Source organism: Bubalus bubalis, chromosome 20 (genome assembly GCF_019923935.1).
Source record: "Bubalus bubalis isolate 160015118507 breed Murrah chromosome 20, NDDB_SH_1, whole genome shotgun sequence".
NCBI classification, from domain to species: domain Eukaryota; kingdom Metazoa; phylum Chordata; class Mammalia; order Artiodactyla; family Bovidae; genus Bubalus; species Bubalus bubalis.
Window position 1 is genome coordinate 12,132,012 of NC_059176.1, and position 13,226 is coordinate 12,145,237.

The 13,226-nt window shown below is 40.4% G+C and overlaps 1 protein-coding gene across 2 annotated transcripts in view; it reads right to left on the minus strand.

Moving 5' to 3' along the window:
- The window catches only part of UNC79 (unc-79 homolog, NALCN channel complex subunit), a 282,068-nt gene that overhangs the window by 146,938 nt on the left and 121,904 nt on the right, over positions 1 to 13,226 (minus strand). For both annotated transcript variants that reach the window (XM_044932849.2, XM_044932848.2), the window contains exons 12-14: positions 9,186 to 9,415; positions 7,153 to 7,324; positions 5,393 to 5,623 (exon numbers count right to left, since the gene is read on the minus strand). In XM_044932849.2, coding sequence (XP_044788784.1) covers positions 5,393 to 5,623; positions 7,153 to 7,324; positions 9,186 to 9,415 — 633 coding nt within the window. The remainder of the gene's footprint in view (positions 1 to 5,392; positions 5,624 to 7,152; positions 7,325 to 9,185; positions 9,416 to 13,226) is intronic.

Consider the following 13,226-nt stretch of genomic DNA (forward strand, 5'->3'; position numbering starts at 1 on the left):
TTGTAACTGGACATAATAGGAAAAATTGGTTACTTTATCAAGGCTTTGACTGAAACTTCATACTTGAGAAAGATAGGCAAAGAATCAAATATGACCAGACAGCTTTAAAGAACTGTGGTGGACATTATGAAGCCCATGCTTATAAAGCCCTCTTGGAAAAACCAGCCTGCTACTTGACTTTTGATGTCCCCAGTCTATAAGCAAATAAGAAAAGTCAGTTCCTGACAGACCCAGAAACCTTAGAGCATTCGAGGGATCTCAAAAAGAAAAATTCACCCAAATCTACAAATACTGCAGATAAATATGACAAATTCTTGGCTTGGCTTCCCAGCATGGAAAGGCCTTTAAAAGTCCAATCTGAGATTCTTGAAAAAACTTGCAGCAAAACAATCTCTTGAAGGCCCATGTGGTCAAATACCACTTTTGTTGTATGTAAATAATCAGGCCAAATTTAATGAGACTAGACTTACTTTGTGAACAGAATATCTTACTTTAATTGTCTTTGGTCAAAACTGGGAAAATTAAGAAATTGTTTCAACAGAAAACTATACTCACACTTGTGCGTTATCAGATCTAGTCCTGTTCACTGAGCTATTTTTCACCTCTTTATAAACTGGATCCTGCTGTCTTGCACACTTTGTGAGTAATTCATGTTCCCAATTGTTTTTCCTACCTTTCTGACTTGGTGTCACTGAGAACTAAAACCTGCCTGCCCAGATCCTTACTGAGACTCTAGGCTGTCTTGTCCCAAAGCCCAGCAAGCTAAAGCAGGCAACTTGATATAAAAGACTTCTTGCTTCAACAGTTTAGGCCACTTGGGAAGTTCACCAAACACCCACATCTTCCAGGCTCTGCTTTAGAAAATAACCATGAGTGACACTGATGAATTCATCATCATCTGAAGATGCTTCAAGCCCAGCATCTAGAAATCTTGACTGTTTTCCTTAGGCAGTAGAAACTAGGTTTATAGTCTACTCTAACCACTAATCTTTGTTTTCTATTTCCTTATTCTAATTTATGTTCTTTTCCTCTTTTGTGTATCTCTTACCTAGCAGTTCCTAACCCAAATCTTCTCTCCAAGTCAATCAACCTAGATTCCTTTTTGTGTGAAACTTCTAAGGAAGTTACAGATGGGACAAATGTGGGGAGGCACTCAGACCCCCAGAGTCGGTATAAAGATTATATTAAATGGAAACATTTGCACTAAAGAAGACGCAGAGAGAAGTCTCATCTGAACTTCCTTTATGTGACTAAACTGGAGCCTCCAGAAAATATGGCTTCTATTAAGCCCCTCCAAAAGGAGTTCTTGTGAATTCAGCTGCCTTGGAGAAAGGCTGCCCATTTCCATTAGCATCAAAACACCCAAAAGAACTTTCTCTATCTTCCCCTTCAAGCCTCCTCACAAATGCCCCTCACACTCTAGAAATTTGGCATATAAACTTTATCTCTGGTTATTGAAAAAAGCTTCCCATCAATGAGTACTTCTGAGTGCCAATGTAAATAAACTTTGTCTCTCCTCTTGTTAATAACAAGTCAGTTCTGTCAATTAGTCCTGTCTGTCTCTTTGTGACCCCATGGACTGCAGCATCCCAGGCTTCCCTATCCATTACCAACTCCCAAAGCTTGCTCAAACTCATGTCCATCAAGTCAATGATGCCATCCAACCATCTTATCCTCTATCGTCCCCTTCTCCCCCGACCTTCAATCTTTCCCAGTATTGGTGTATTTTCCAATGAGTCAGTTCCTCACATCAGGTGGCCAAAGTGCAGCTTCAGCTTTAGCATCAGTCCTTCCAATGAATATTCAGGACTGATTTCCTTTATGATTGACTGGTTTGATCTCCTTGCAGTCCAATGGACTCTCGAGAGTCTTCTCCAACACCACAGTTCAAAAGCATCAGTTCTTTGGCACTCAGCTTTCCTTATACTTCAACTCTCACATCCATACATGACCACTGGAAAAACCATAGCTGTGACTAGATGGACCTTTGTTGGCAAAGTAGTGTCTCTGCTTTTTAATATGCTGTCTAGGTTTGTCATAGCTTTTATTCCAAGGAGCAAGTGTCTTTTAATGTCATGGCTGCACTACCATCTGCAGTGATTTTGGAGCCCAAGAAAATAAAGTCTGTTACCATTTCCATTGTTTTCCAATCTATTTGCCATAAAGTGATGAGGCCAGATGCCATGATCTTAGTTTATTGAATGTTGATTTTTAAGCCAGCTTTTTCACTTCCCTCTTTCACTTTCATCGAGAGGCTCTTCAGTTCCTCTTCGCTTTCTACTGTAAGGGTGGTGTCATTTGCATATCTGATATTATTGATATTTCTCCTGGCAATCTTGATTCCAGCTTGTGCTTCATCCAGTCTAGCATTTCACATGATGTACTCTGCATATAAGTTAAATAAACAGGCTGACAACACACAGCTTTGACTTACTCCTTTCCCAATTTGGAACCAGTCTGTTGTTCCACGTCTAGTTCTAACTGTTGCTTCTTGACCAGCATACAGATTTCTCACGAGGCAGGTAAGGTGGTCTGGTATTCCCATCTCTTTGAATTTTCCATTGTTTGTTGTGAACCACATAGTCAAAGGCTTTGGCATAGTCAATGAAGCAGAAGTAGATGTTTTTCTGGAACTCTCTTGCTTTTTGTATGATCCAGTGGATGTTGGCAATTTGATCTCTGGTTCCTCCGCCTTTTCTAAATCCAGTTTGAACGTCTGGAAATTCTTTTTAATATGTCTCTGGCCAATTACATGCAGGCTCCCAACTGCTGGAGCCAAGTTGGAAAAGGAAAAGTTTTCCTCCCAATATAATCATTTCCTCTTATTTTTCAGAATTTGTGGGATTCCAGGCAAGAATAATGGAGTGGGTTGCCATTTCCTTCTTCAGGCGATTTTCCTGACCCAGGGATCAAACCCGTGTCTCCTGCCTTGGCAGGCATTCTTTACCACTAGCGCCGCCTGGAAGCTCTTTTCAGAATCATATCACACTAATTCTTTACTATTCCAAAGGAAACAATAATTGAAAACATATCAACACAGTCAAAGAATGCCAGGAAATGGGGAATTTCCATTATGCAAAAATCTGATTTTATATATAAGTCAGTAGGTGGCACCAAAGAAGAAAGAAGTGTATCTTGATAAATGCACAGAATGCTCTGACTCCTGGAAATCTAATAAAACCTACTCTCTAGAAGCTATGTGTTATGTTTTGTTCTTAAAATTCTTATTTAAACTGAAAACTGCCTCAAGATTTCATTGAAAGCAAACCCAAAAATCACAAATAAAAATAAAACTTAGAAAATACCTTGAAATAAATTTCATGTATTACTGGCAGAAACTGATTCTAGATATCCATCTTGCTGGGTTAGACATGAATGATAGTATGAAGTCTTAGCAGCTGTGCATCTGAAACCTGTGATCCAATAAGGCAGAAGCAAGAGAACAAGCAAAGAGAAATTTGTCCTAGAGCCAGAAGAAAAGGAGCATTTGGGCAATTCCTTTCTGACTCAGCTGGTAAAGAATCCGCCGACAATGCGGGAGACCTGGGTTCGATCCCTGGGTTGGGAGGATCCCCTGGAGAAGGGCCTGGAAAATTCCATGGACTGTATAGTCCATGAGATCACAAACAGTTGGACATGATTGAGCAACTTTGACTTTCACCTTAAATCTTTTGGGCATTCCACATGAGAGGTCAGGGACCATTCATCCCTAGATATACATGTGAAACCACAGAAACTGCTCCTAGTCAAATGTTAGCCTTTCCCAAAACCAGAAAAAGGCTGAGCTCTAACAACCTCATGGAAAAGCTTTTTTTATTTCTTGTTTCTTAGTTAAAATATTCAGCGATGTCAGGAAAGAATAGTCCCTTAAATTTTTTAAAGATATGTCACACATTCATCTTGCCATTCTTCCCCATCTCAAACTAACATCAAAACAGCATATCAGCTAAAATGTAGTAACTAAACTCATTTAGCTCTATTGACTAAATTAAAGAGAGGTATTCCTCTTCTACAGACACTGATAACACTAGTATGTAAGGTGGTGTCAGCAGCCAGGGTAGGGCTCCAGGAAAGAACCAGGCATGGTTTCCTTGACAGAAGAGAAGCCACTTTCACCTAAGCCATTTTGTGATCTAAGCGTGTTCGCAATGCTTGCCCTTGAACAGGTCTCAGTAATCAACAATTTTAAGGACAGTAATAAAGGAAAATCAGTCAAGAAACAATAGTCTAGCAATAAAAGAGTCCTAGTTCCTCCTCAAGGAATCTACCTCACACTTTTGAGTTCTGCAGGAAGCAAGGTCCCCACCCAGGTGGAGGATGGTGATGATATGCTGAGACTCCCGACTGGTCAGAAGAAATGATGGTGTTGACTTTTTCTGACCCTCTTGACTTTAATCAACTAAAGCTTAGACTCTGTCCATCTTTGCCCCAGTTCTATGCTGAATTCTCCTCTGCTCAAGCCCCTTCATGAATATGCATGTATGCTTAGCCTAAAAGGTCTCCAATTTTGCTGTTGAGAGATACTGCCTTGGAAAGATCCCTGGTGTTCTCCTTACTTGCTGCAAGTATTAAGAAATCCTTCTTTCTCCTGATCTTTGCCTTGTTGTATCTTTTAGCTCAACACCCACTGAGAGGTAAACCCAGGTTTTCAGTAACAACAGTGCTTCTCCCCAAGTCCTCCTCTCCAACAAGTCCAAGCTGTAGGTCTTGATGAAAAAGATGTGTATTTTATAGCAGGGCAAGAAAATTTTAAACATAAAAATTCTTCTCTGCCCATTTAGGCCTCCTCCTTCCCCTTTAGTACATGTTATGCAATTGCATTAACCAGACCTCCTTAGGAGATAACGTTCCTTCTAATCACATCAAGCATCACAACTGCTTGGGAAATAACTTTTCTTCTTATCTTGTAAGAGGCCATAATGACCTGTGACCCACTCAGTTCAGTTCAGTTCAGTCGCTCAGTCGTGTCTGACTCTTTGCAACCCCATCAACAGCAGCACTACTCACTTAGTATGTGTAGATCTGGATTGTGTTAACCGTCAATAATATATCACTTGACATAAAACCCTTTGTCTCAAAATTTTACATATCTGTGCTTTGGCCTCCAAAGGGCAGAACAATCCTCAGAGCTTTCTGAAAGACTATCTCTTGGGTTATAATCCTCAGGTTGGCTCAAATAATATTTCCCCTTTCTTTTTTTTTTAAACTTTTCATTTTTTTATTGGGGTATAGCTAATTAACAATGTTGTTAATTTAGTTAGTTAGATCATTTCAGGTGACCAGCAAAGGGACTAATTCATACATAGACACGTATCCATTCTCCCCTCCATTTCTTTCCTAGATAAATTATTGATTAATTTTTTTTTTTTTTTAATTGACAGCCTCCACTTACCCGGGCAAATTCCATTGGTTTGGGAAGAAGGCACATGACCATGACATCAAAGCGAACATCACATACTGTCTTCAACCACTTGGTGACAAACTGAGGCTTCAGCTTTTCAACCAAACTTCCAACTTCATCGTCCATCATATAGGCTGTGGAGTGGAACCACTGGAACACCATGGCCACGAGCCTGGCCAAGCTTTCCGTAGGCGTGTTCTCACTGGGTGTGCAGAGGCTCACCTGGAAATAGATTAGATTCTCCTTCAGCCTCAGTACATAATATATTTGTTTAAAGACAAAAAAAAAAAAAAAAGATGTCCCTGATAATCCATTTGAAATAGGCAGTCCTAAATAAATGATGGAGGACCACTTATCCTGGAAACTGTGTTCTTCTCTACAGAGAGACGAACTGCAACAACTTCCCCTCAAGACTGCACCTCCCAATAAGCTTTTTCACCTAAAAGAAATCAATTACATATTCTGTACCAGGTAAATACTTTTTAAAAGTTAAGTCTACAAAGTGAAATTTCATAAATCTTCAGTGCAAAAATAATCTCTATATATTTCAGTTCCAAAATGATCAGATTCACCAAAAATTTTCTAGCAGTAATAATTCTGAAACCTTAGAGCACCACCCCTCAGTTCACCACATTATAGACTTTTCAAAACTGTTCACAATTTATTCATTAATCTTTTATTAAGCACTGAAGTAGGGTTCAGGAATATAAAAAATAAATAACATTATCTTTGCCTCAATGAGTTCATAATAGTAGTCAGTTTGTCATTAGATAATAAGTTCTAGGAGCGAGACATGCAAAATCAATAACTAAACTCAAATTTGATAAAGCAAAACAAAGCAAAAAAATATATGAAAGCATAAAAGAGATGTATCACTAAGGAGATTTAATCTATTTCTCCAATGGGCAAAAACAAAAGTCTGCTTCTCTGCAGAACTGTCAACTTCAGCATTCTTGGAACTTTGCATCTATATGTTTGATCTTTCTTGAGTGAATACTTCAGTTGACTCAGTCAATAGAAGTCAAATTCCCTGTGCTGGTTTGGCAATAATTTTTCTGGCTGTGTTACAGACTTGCCATAAATACACAAAAAGATCCACAGTAACTGAACTTGCAAACAAAATATTACATCAGTGGGAGGTGAATGATCTATAAATTATATTGAATCCAATATTTCACAATATACTCTAGCAACTTACCCACTTGTTTCTTGTCAAAATGTGCATTTCCAACAGTTTAGAATCTGGCACAAAAGGTTCTGACACCTGGCTATTTATCAGAATAAACAAGGGATCTTTTTAAAAAGTTCCCGAGATTCTGGGATGGAATCTGGGCAAAGACATTTTTTGAAAGCCTTCATGGGTAAATACAATATGCAGTCACTGTCCTAGAGTATAGACTTCCTATGCTAAGGTTGGCTTCTCAGAGGGCGCAGTGGAAAAGAATCTGCCTGCCAGTGCAGGAGACGCAAGAGACGTGGGGTTCGATCCCTGACTCGGGAAGATTCCCTGGAGGAGGAAACAGTAATCCACTCCAGTATTCTTGCCAGGAAAATTCTACGGATAGAGGAAACTGGTGGGCTACAGTCCCTGGGGGACATGACTGAGCACACACACTGATGGTGGTGAATGGGAAGGTTAATTTTTCACCATTTACTATTTACTTCCCTAAAGAGAACAGAAGAAACTCATCACCAGAGCAATGTTGGAATAAAACATAAGATGTTAGAAATTAATTAACTTCTTTTCTTACTAAGAACCATATTCCAAATTGACTGAGTAGCCGCTGGTCGTGCTTATCATCATCCTTATTGTCAAAGTCAGCATTATCCAGGGAATGGTGCGAAGAGGAGAGGCCCAGCTGCCGCCGGCGATTCAGCTCATGTTCCCGCTGCTCAGCATGGAACTCAGCTTCTTTCAACAAGCTGTGGAAGAGGAGAAATTTCAGATAAGACTACCCAAAAGCACACTCAAGATAACGACCCTATTCAGAGCAATTACTTCACAAGTTTTCAAGCATCACTCATTTCTCCTTTAAATTGGAAGGAACCTCATGTCCTTGTTATTTTCTACTCCATCCCCATCTCAGAGATCTATAAACTGAGGCACAAAGAGACTACTTCCTCCAATCAATAAGAATCAACCAGAACTGATGCCTTCTGACTTTAAGTTCAACAATCATCCCACTAGAAGCCAATGCTTCTCCTATATCTAATATGAAGCTATGAAAGAAAAAAGTGAAAGCAAAAGTCACTCCATCATGCCAGATTCTTGGTAACCCGATGGACTATACAGTCCACAGAATTCTCCAGGCCAGAATACTGGAGTGAGTAGCCTTTTCCTTCTCCAGGGGATCTTCCCAATCCAGGGATCAAACCCAGGTCTCCTGCATTGCAGGTGGATTTTTGACCAGCTGAGCCACAAGGGAAGTCCCATATGAAGCTACGTGGACATCAAATGCATGATCAAGGACAGTTTGAGGAACTGATACTCAAATGGAAAAACATTTAATAGAATTCAAAGACCTGACAGTGAACAAAAAAGATTCCTTTTTCAATTTTCTAAGAAGATGACAATCTTAAAAAATAATACACAATGTTGGCAAGGTTGTAGCAAAAACTATCATGATGTATGAAATTCACATACACTCTTTGAAAATCAGATTGGTAATGTATCAAGTGTCCTTAAAATATTCATACCCTTTGACCCAGTCAGCCACATCTGGTCATCTACCCTAAATAAATAAAAAATACAGGACTGGCACTATACACAAAATAGTTATCAGAGTTATTTATAACAGTAAAAATAATGGAAGAAATTGAAGTATCTAATGGTGGAGGAAAATAATCTAGTGTACCCACTAAAAATGATAAATGTGGAAACTACACAACATGGAGAGGAGCTAATGGTATAATGTTATATCAAAAAGAATGTGGATACACTGTGATTGCAATTATATAAGTAAAATAAGCATTTGAATAAAACTAGAACATATGCAAAAAAAAAAAACAAACTGATGATGATGACAGGAGTATGGTTGTTTTTTTCTCTTTCCAAACTTTCTGCATTGTTTTATTTAGCAAACATTTATTGCACTTCCACATGTGTTGGCCACTGGGATAAGAGAAACAGAAGACTTAGTCCTTATCTTTAAAACATACATTCTAATATTGTTTCTTTGTCTTTAAAAATCTTGTCTCAGTGAATAGTATACAAAAAGAGAACAAGTCTAGAGTTATCACTTGTAAAGCTCCCTTTTTTTCATGTGATAGAAAAAGCCAGCTGCCTGCAGGATCTGGTCCATCTTACTCCACAGCCTTCTGGTTTACTCCAATACCGAATTATCTAGAGTTCTCCCATCCTTCGCTGCTGCAGTCAAGCCTGGGACACCTCTCTCCCACCCCTTCCTTCCCTCTGACGGGCATCTCCTCTCCATTCCCTGAGAGTCCCATCTCTGTGTTGTCACTGTGCTTACCACTTTGGCTGGCAAATTCGTGCTTCTATTTTTATAGACCGCCCCCCCCCCCATGGGTAACTTGAAGGCAGAGACCATATTTCACTTTCTTCTGTCTTCCAGTGCCTACCACATGCCTGGCACATAACTGGCATTCCATAAAAATATTTGTTGAATGAGTGAATTAAAACATCATCACTGCAACATTGTAGAAAGTGAGCTGTCTGGCTGAGGGCTCTTGGAGTTGAATTAAATGTACACATCTCAATGGGGAAATGGTGGCTCAGAGAGAAGGCAGAGTTTTCAGGGAAAGCTACTAACAACCCTGTTACCTAATCACGGCCTCCACGGCACAGACAAGCTCCTCAGCGCCACATTCCCGGGTGTTGATGGGTGGAGGGGAGGTTTGATAGAGATGGGTCTCTGAGGCGGCCCCCACTTCGTTACTGTGGTGATTTGAGTGGCATCTTTTGCAGTACCGAACAGGCCTGTTTCCGTGACGACCACAGCATCCTGCTGAAAAGCAGGTGACCACAGCTCTTCTAACATGGGAACTGCAGTTCTAGAAGGAGAAGAGTGAAATCAATTAAAATTCACCACTGAGGTAAACTGGGCTAATAATTGGAACAAACAGAAATTTCTAGGGCCACTAGAAGAGGCAGGATTTTCCTGAGGTGTCACTAGTTTCCAAAACGCAGCTCATCTCTAACCAGTTAGATTTCAGTCATAGTTAACAATTAAGGTGAGAAGTGGTTTCTATTTGTGTTGAGTAGTAGAAACTCTCTAAATATGAATGAAACTGTGTTAAAAAGTCCTCTATAAAGTGACCTCAGCTATCTGGCATGGGGTGTGGGGGGCTTCCTAGATTATTTCAAGTTAGTGTTTCAACAGTTTTCAGCAGAAATATGAAAAAAAAATGGAAACTGTGGTCCAGAGAAAGCATAGCACAGCACATCAGGGTAGGAAACAAACAATTTTAAACCCTAAAATAAACTTTCAAAATTATTTTATCCATCTCCTAAAGACCACATTTCTATTGCAGCTCATCTGTCCTTGATGCATTCAAGGACAGGTAGGGAGCTGTGCTGTGCTCAGCTGATGGCCCACGTATATTTCTTGCTGCCCATCCCCGCCAGCGCTCTTTCTATCAAGACCTAAAGAATATGTCAGTTGATAACATGGGGACATCAAAGCACAGTAATAACCATTCATAGATGCAGCTGTTGAACATCAGCTACAGAAAAAGAATCAACAGATGAAGTGTGAAAAATGGTGCAGTGAAAAAGAGAGATCCAGAGTTCAGGGGAGTTTATTATCAGAGCTGCCCTGACAAGAAGCAGAGGGGCAAGGCAGCACCCACGCCCACATCAAGTAACTTGAGGAGCAATCAGGAAATATCCCTGACCTCTCCATAAAAGTGTGCCCAAGCCTGTTAGAGATGCCAACACCACATACTCAACAGCTCGTGTCAGAAAGCATTTCACCCTTTTGATAGAGCTTATTAAGCTGGAAAACACTGAAAAAGAATATGATTATATGTATATGTATAACTGAATCACTTGGGTGTCCACATGAAACTAACAGAACATTGTAAATCAACTATTATCCAATAACATTATTTTTAAAATATGGAACCAGAGAAATAATACCCTAAGCCATTATGAACTCAGGGCTTGGAGAAGATTGGAGAACCTTCCATGACAGATATCTTGGGGAAACAGAAGAAAGAAGAAAGCAAGCACAAAACCTACATCCAGACATTGACCATGTGTTGAATTGCTTATCAGGAAAATCATTTCAAAGTAAGGCTTGTTTCACTTCGATTTTAGCACAAGGCTTTGGATATAAGTGCTGGGAAATCTCATTTTCTGAACAGGACTCAGGTCAATAAATCATAAAAACAAGTTTAAATTTTTATGATCTTTTTTCCCTTTTATTAATGTTTTTTAAATTATTTGTTAAAATACAATGTTTTTCTTCTGCACCGAGGCCTACGTCTTCTTCAATATCCAAGTCAGTCCTGACTTCTCCAAGTGAGGTATATTTCTTGCTTTGTGCTCTTTCTTTCCCTTTCACATACTAAGTTTCACTCTGGAAGCACATGAATCCTTACCAGTTTGGGACTTCTCCAAACCAAACCAAACCACATCACTAGCAACATGGTTTATGTCAGAGCACACTGTTAGTGTTTATTTCTTCCTTTTGATTGTAATTAGTCTTTGTTCCTCTGGGATCCCCACTGTTACATAAACAACGGAATGTGGATATGGGCTTAGTGTGGAGAAAGAAATGGCAACCCACTCCAGTATTCTTGCCTGGAAAATCCCATGAACAAAAGAGCCTGGAGGGCTACAGTCCTTGGGGTCACAAAGAATCAGACATGACTGAGCAACTAACAGACAGAACAGATGGGTTTAGTGGGTAGTTATTAGCTATAATGAAGTCCTAAGGCCTACAATCTCCTATCCTATTTCCTGGTCACAAATTATTTACATTCTTTCCACATGCAAATTCCTGGCGGGAGGTTCAAGGTGGTCTCATTAAATGAAGTCCGGTGGTGGCTGGGGCTCTTTGGGTTTGGTTCCTCAGATAGGCTTCCATGTGCCTTGAACCTAAATGGGCTGTGCCAGCTGGAACTGAGAAAACACGGCTGAGTAACACTCATATGACTCCCAAGGCAATTTCTCAAAAGACATGCTGCTTCTGAAAAGACATCTTGCGGTCTGAGAAAGTTCTCTCTTCAGAAGCTTCCTCATCAGGATACTCTTCTCAGGATTGGGTCATGGCCCAGGCATATGGAGAGGCAGTAAGTCTCTACTCAACAGGGCTGGCTAAGCCCAGCCTTCAGGTCACCCCATCCCAGAGCCCTAACATATGATCTAGATGCCACTAGATAATTTCAGCCCCTAGCTATTCAAGTCTCCCCAGTGCGTGCATGCATGTCAGTCACTAAGTCGTGTCTCACTCTTTGTGACCCCATGGACTGTAGTCCACCAGGCTCCTCTGTCCATGGGAATTCCCCAGGCAAGAATACTGGAGTGGGTTGCCATTTCCTCCTTCAGGAGACCTTCCAAACCACGTCTCCCGCGTTGGCAGGTGGATTTTTTACCAATGAGCCACCTGGGAGGCTATTAGTTTTCCCAGATGAGGCCCCAAATATCATCAAGCAGAGATAGGCTGTGGACTGTGCCCTGCCCAAATCCCTGACCCTCAGAATCTAAAAGCATAATTAAACAGTTGCTGCTTCATGCTGCTACATTTTGAGTGATTCCTTAGGTAGTATCTGGATATACTGCATACATTAGTATCTGGAATATAAACTGAAAGTCATCCTAACCTGCTTTATCACCACATGCCATCAATTCTAAATAATATCAGTGATAAAATACTTTGCCCCTAAATAACCTTTGGTTGGTCAAAGTTCTAAACAATTGCTATGGTTCCTACTAAGTTTTTTCAATTTTTTTTTTTTTTAGTTGAAGTGAGAGTTGGACAATAAAGAAGGCCGAACACCAAAGAATCGATGCTTTTGAGCTGTGGTGTTGGAGAAGACTCTTGAGAGTCCCTTGGACTGCAAGGAGATCAAACCAGTCAATCCTAAAGGAAACAAATCTTGAATATTCATTAGAAGGACTAATGCTGAAGCTGAAGCTCCAATACTTCGGCCACCTGATGCAAAGAGTCAACTCACTGGAAAAGACCCTGATGCTGGGAAAGACAGAAGGCAAGAGGAGAAGGGGATGACAAAGGATGAGGTGGTTGGATGGCATCACTGAGTTTGAGCAAGCTCCAGGAAATGGTGAAGGACAGGGAAGCCTGGCATGCTGCAGTCCATGGGGTCGCGAAGAGTTGGACACAACTGAACGACTGGACAACAACAATAGTCGATTTACAACCTTGTGTTAATTTTTCTACAGCACCTACTAAGTTTAAATAGGGCTTTGCAGGTGGCTAGAATCTGCCTGCAATGTGGGAAACCCGGGATAATATATTTCCAAGCCACAGACAGTCCTCAACCCTGTGAACTCAGCTACATGCATTCATTTCAAAAGTAAACCAGAGAGATTTCTCTTGAGTTCAGATTCAGCTGGGTATGTTTTCATACGTTCACTCAAACCACGCTGTTTCACTGCTTGGAATTTTTTTTCATAATTTTATTTATTTATTGGCTACACTGGGTCTTCGTTGCTTTGTGCAGGCTTTCTCTAGTTGCAGTGTGTGGGCTTCTCATTGTAGGGGCTTCTCCTGTTGAGAAGCTTCAGTACTTGTAGCATGTGGGCTCAGTAAATATGGTACACGGACTTAGTTGCTCCATGGCATGTGGAATCTTCCCAGACCAGGGATCAAACCCATGTTCCCTGCATTGGCAGGTG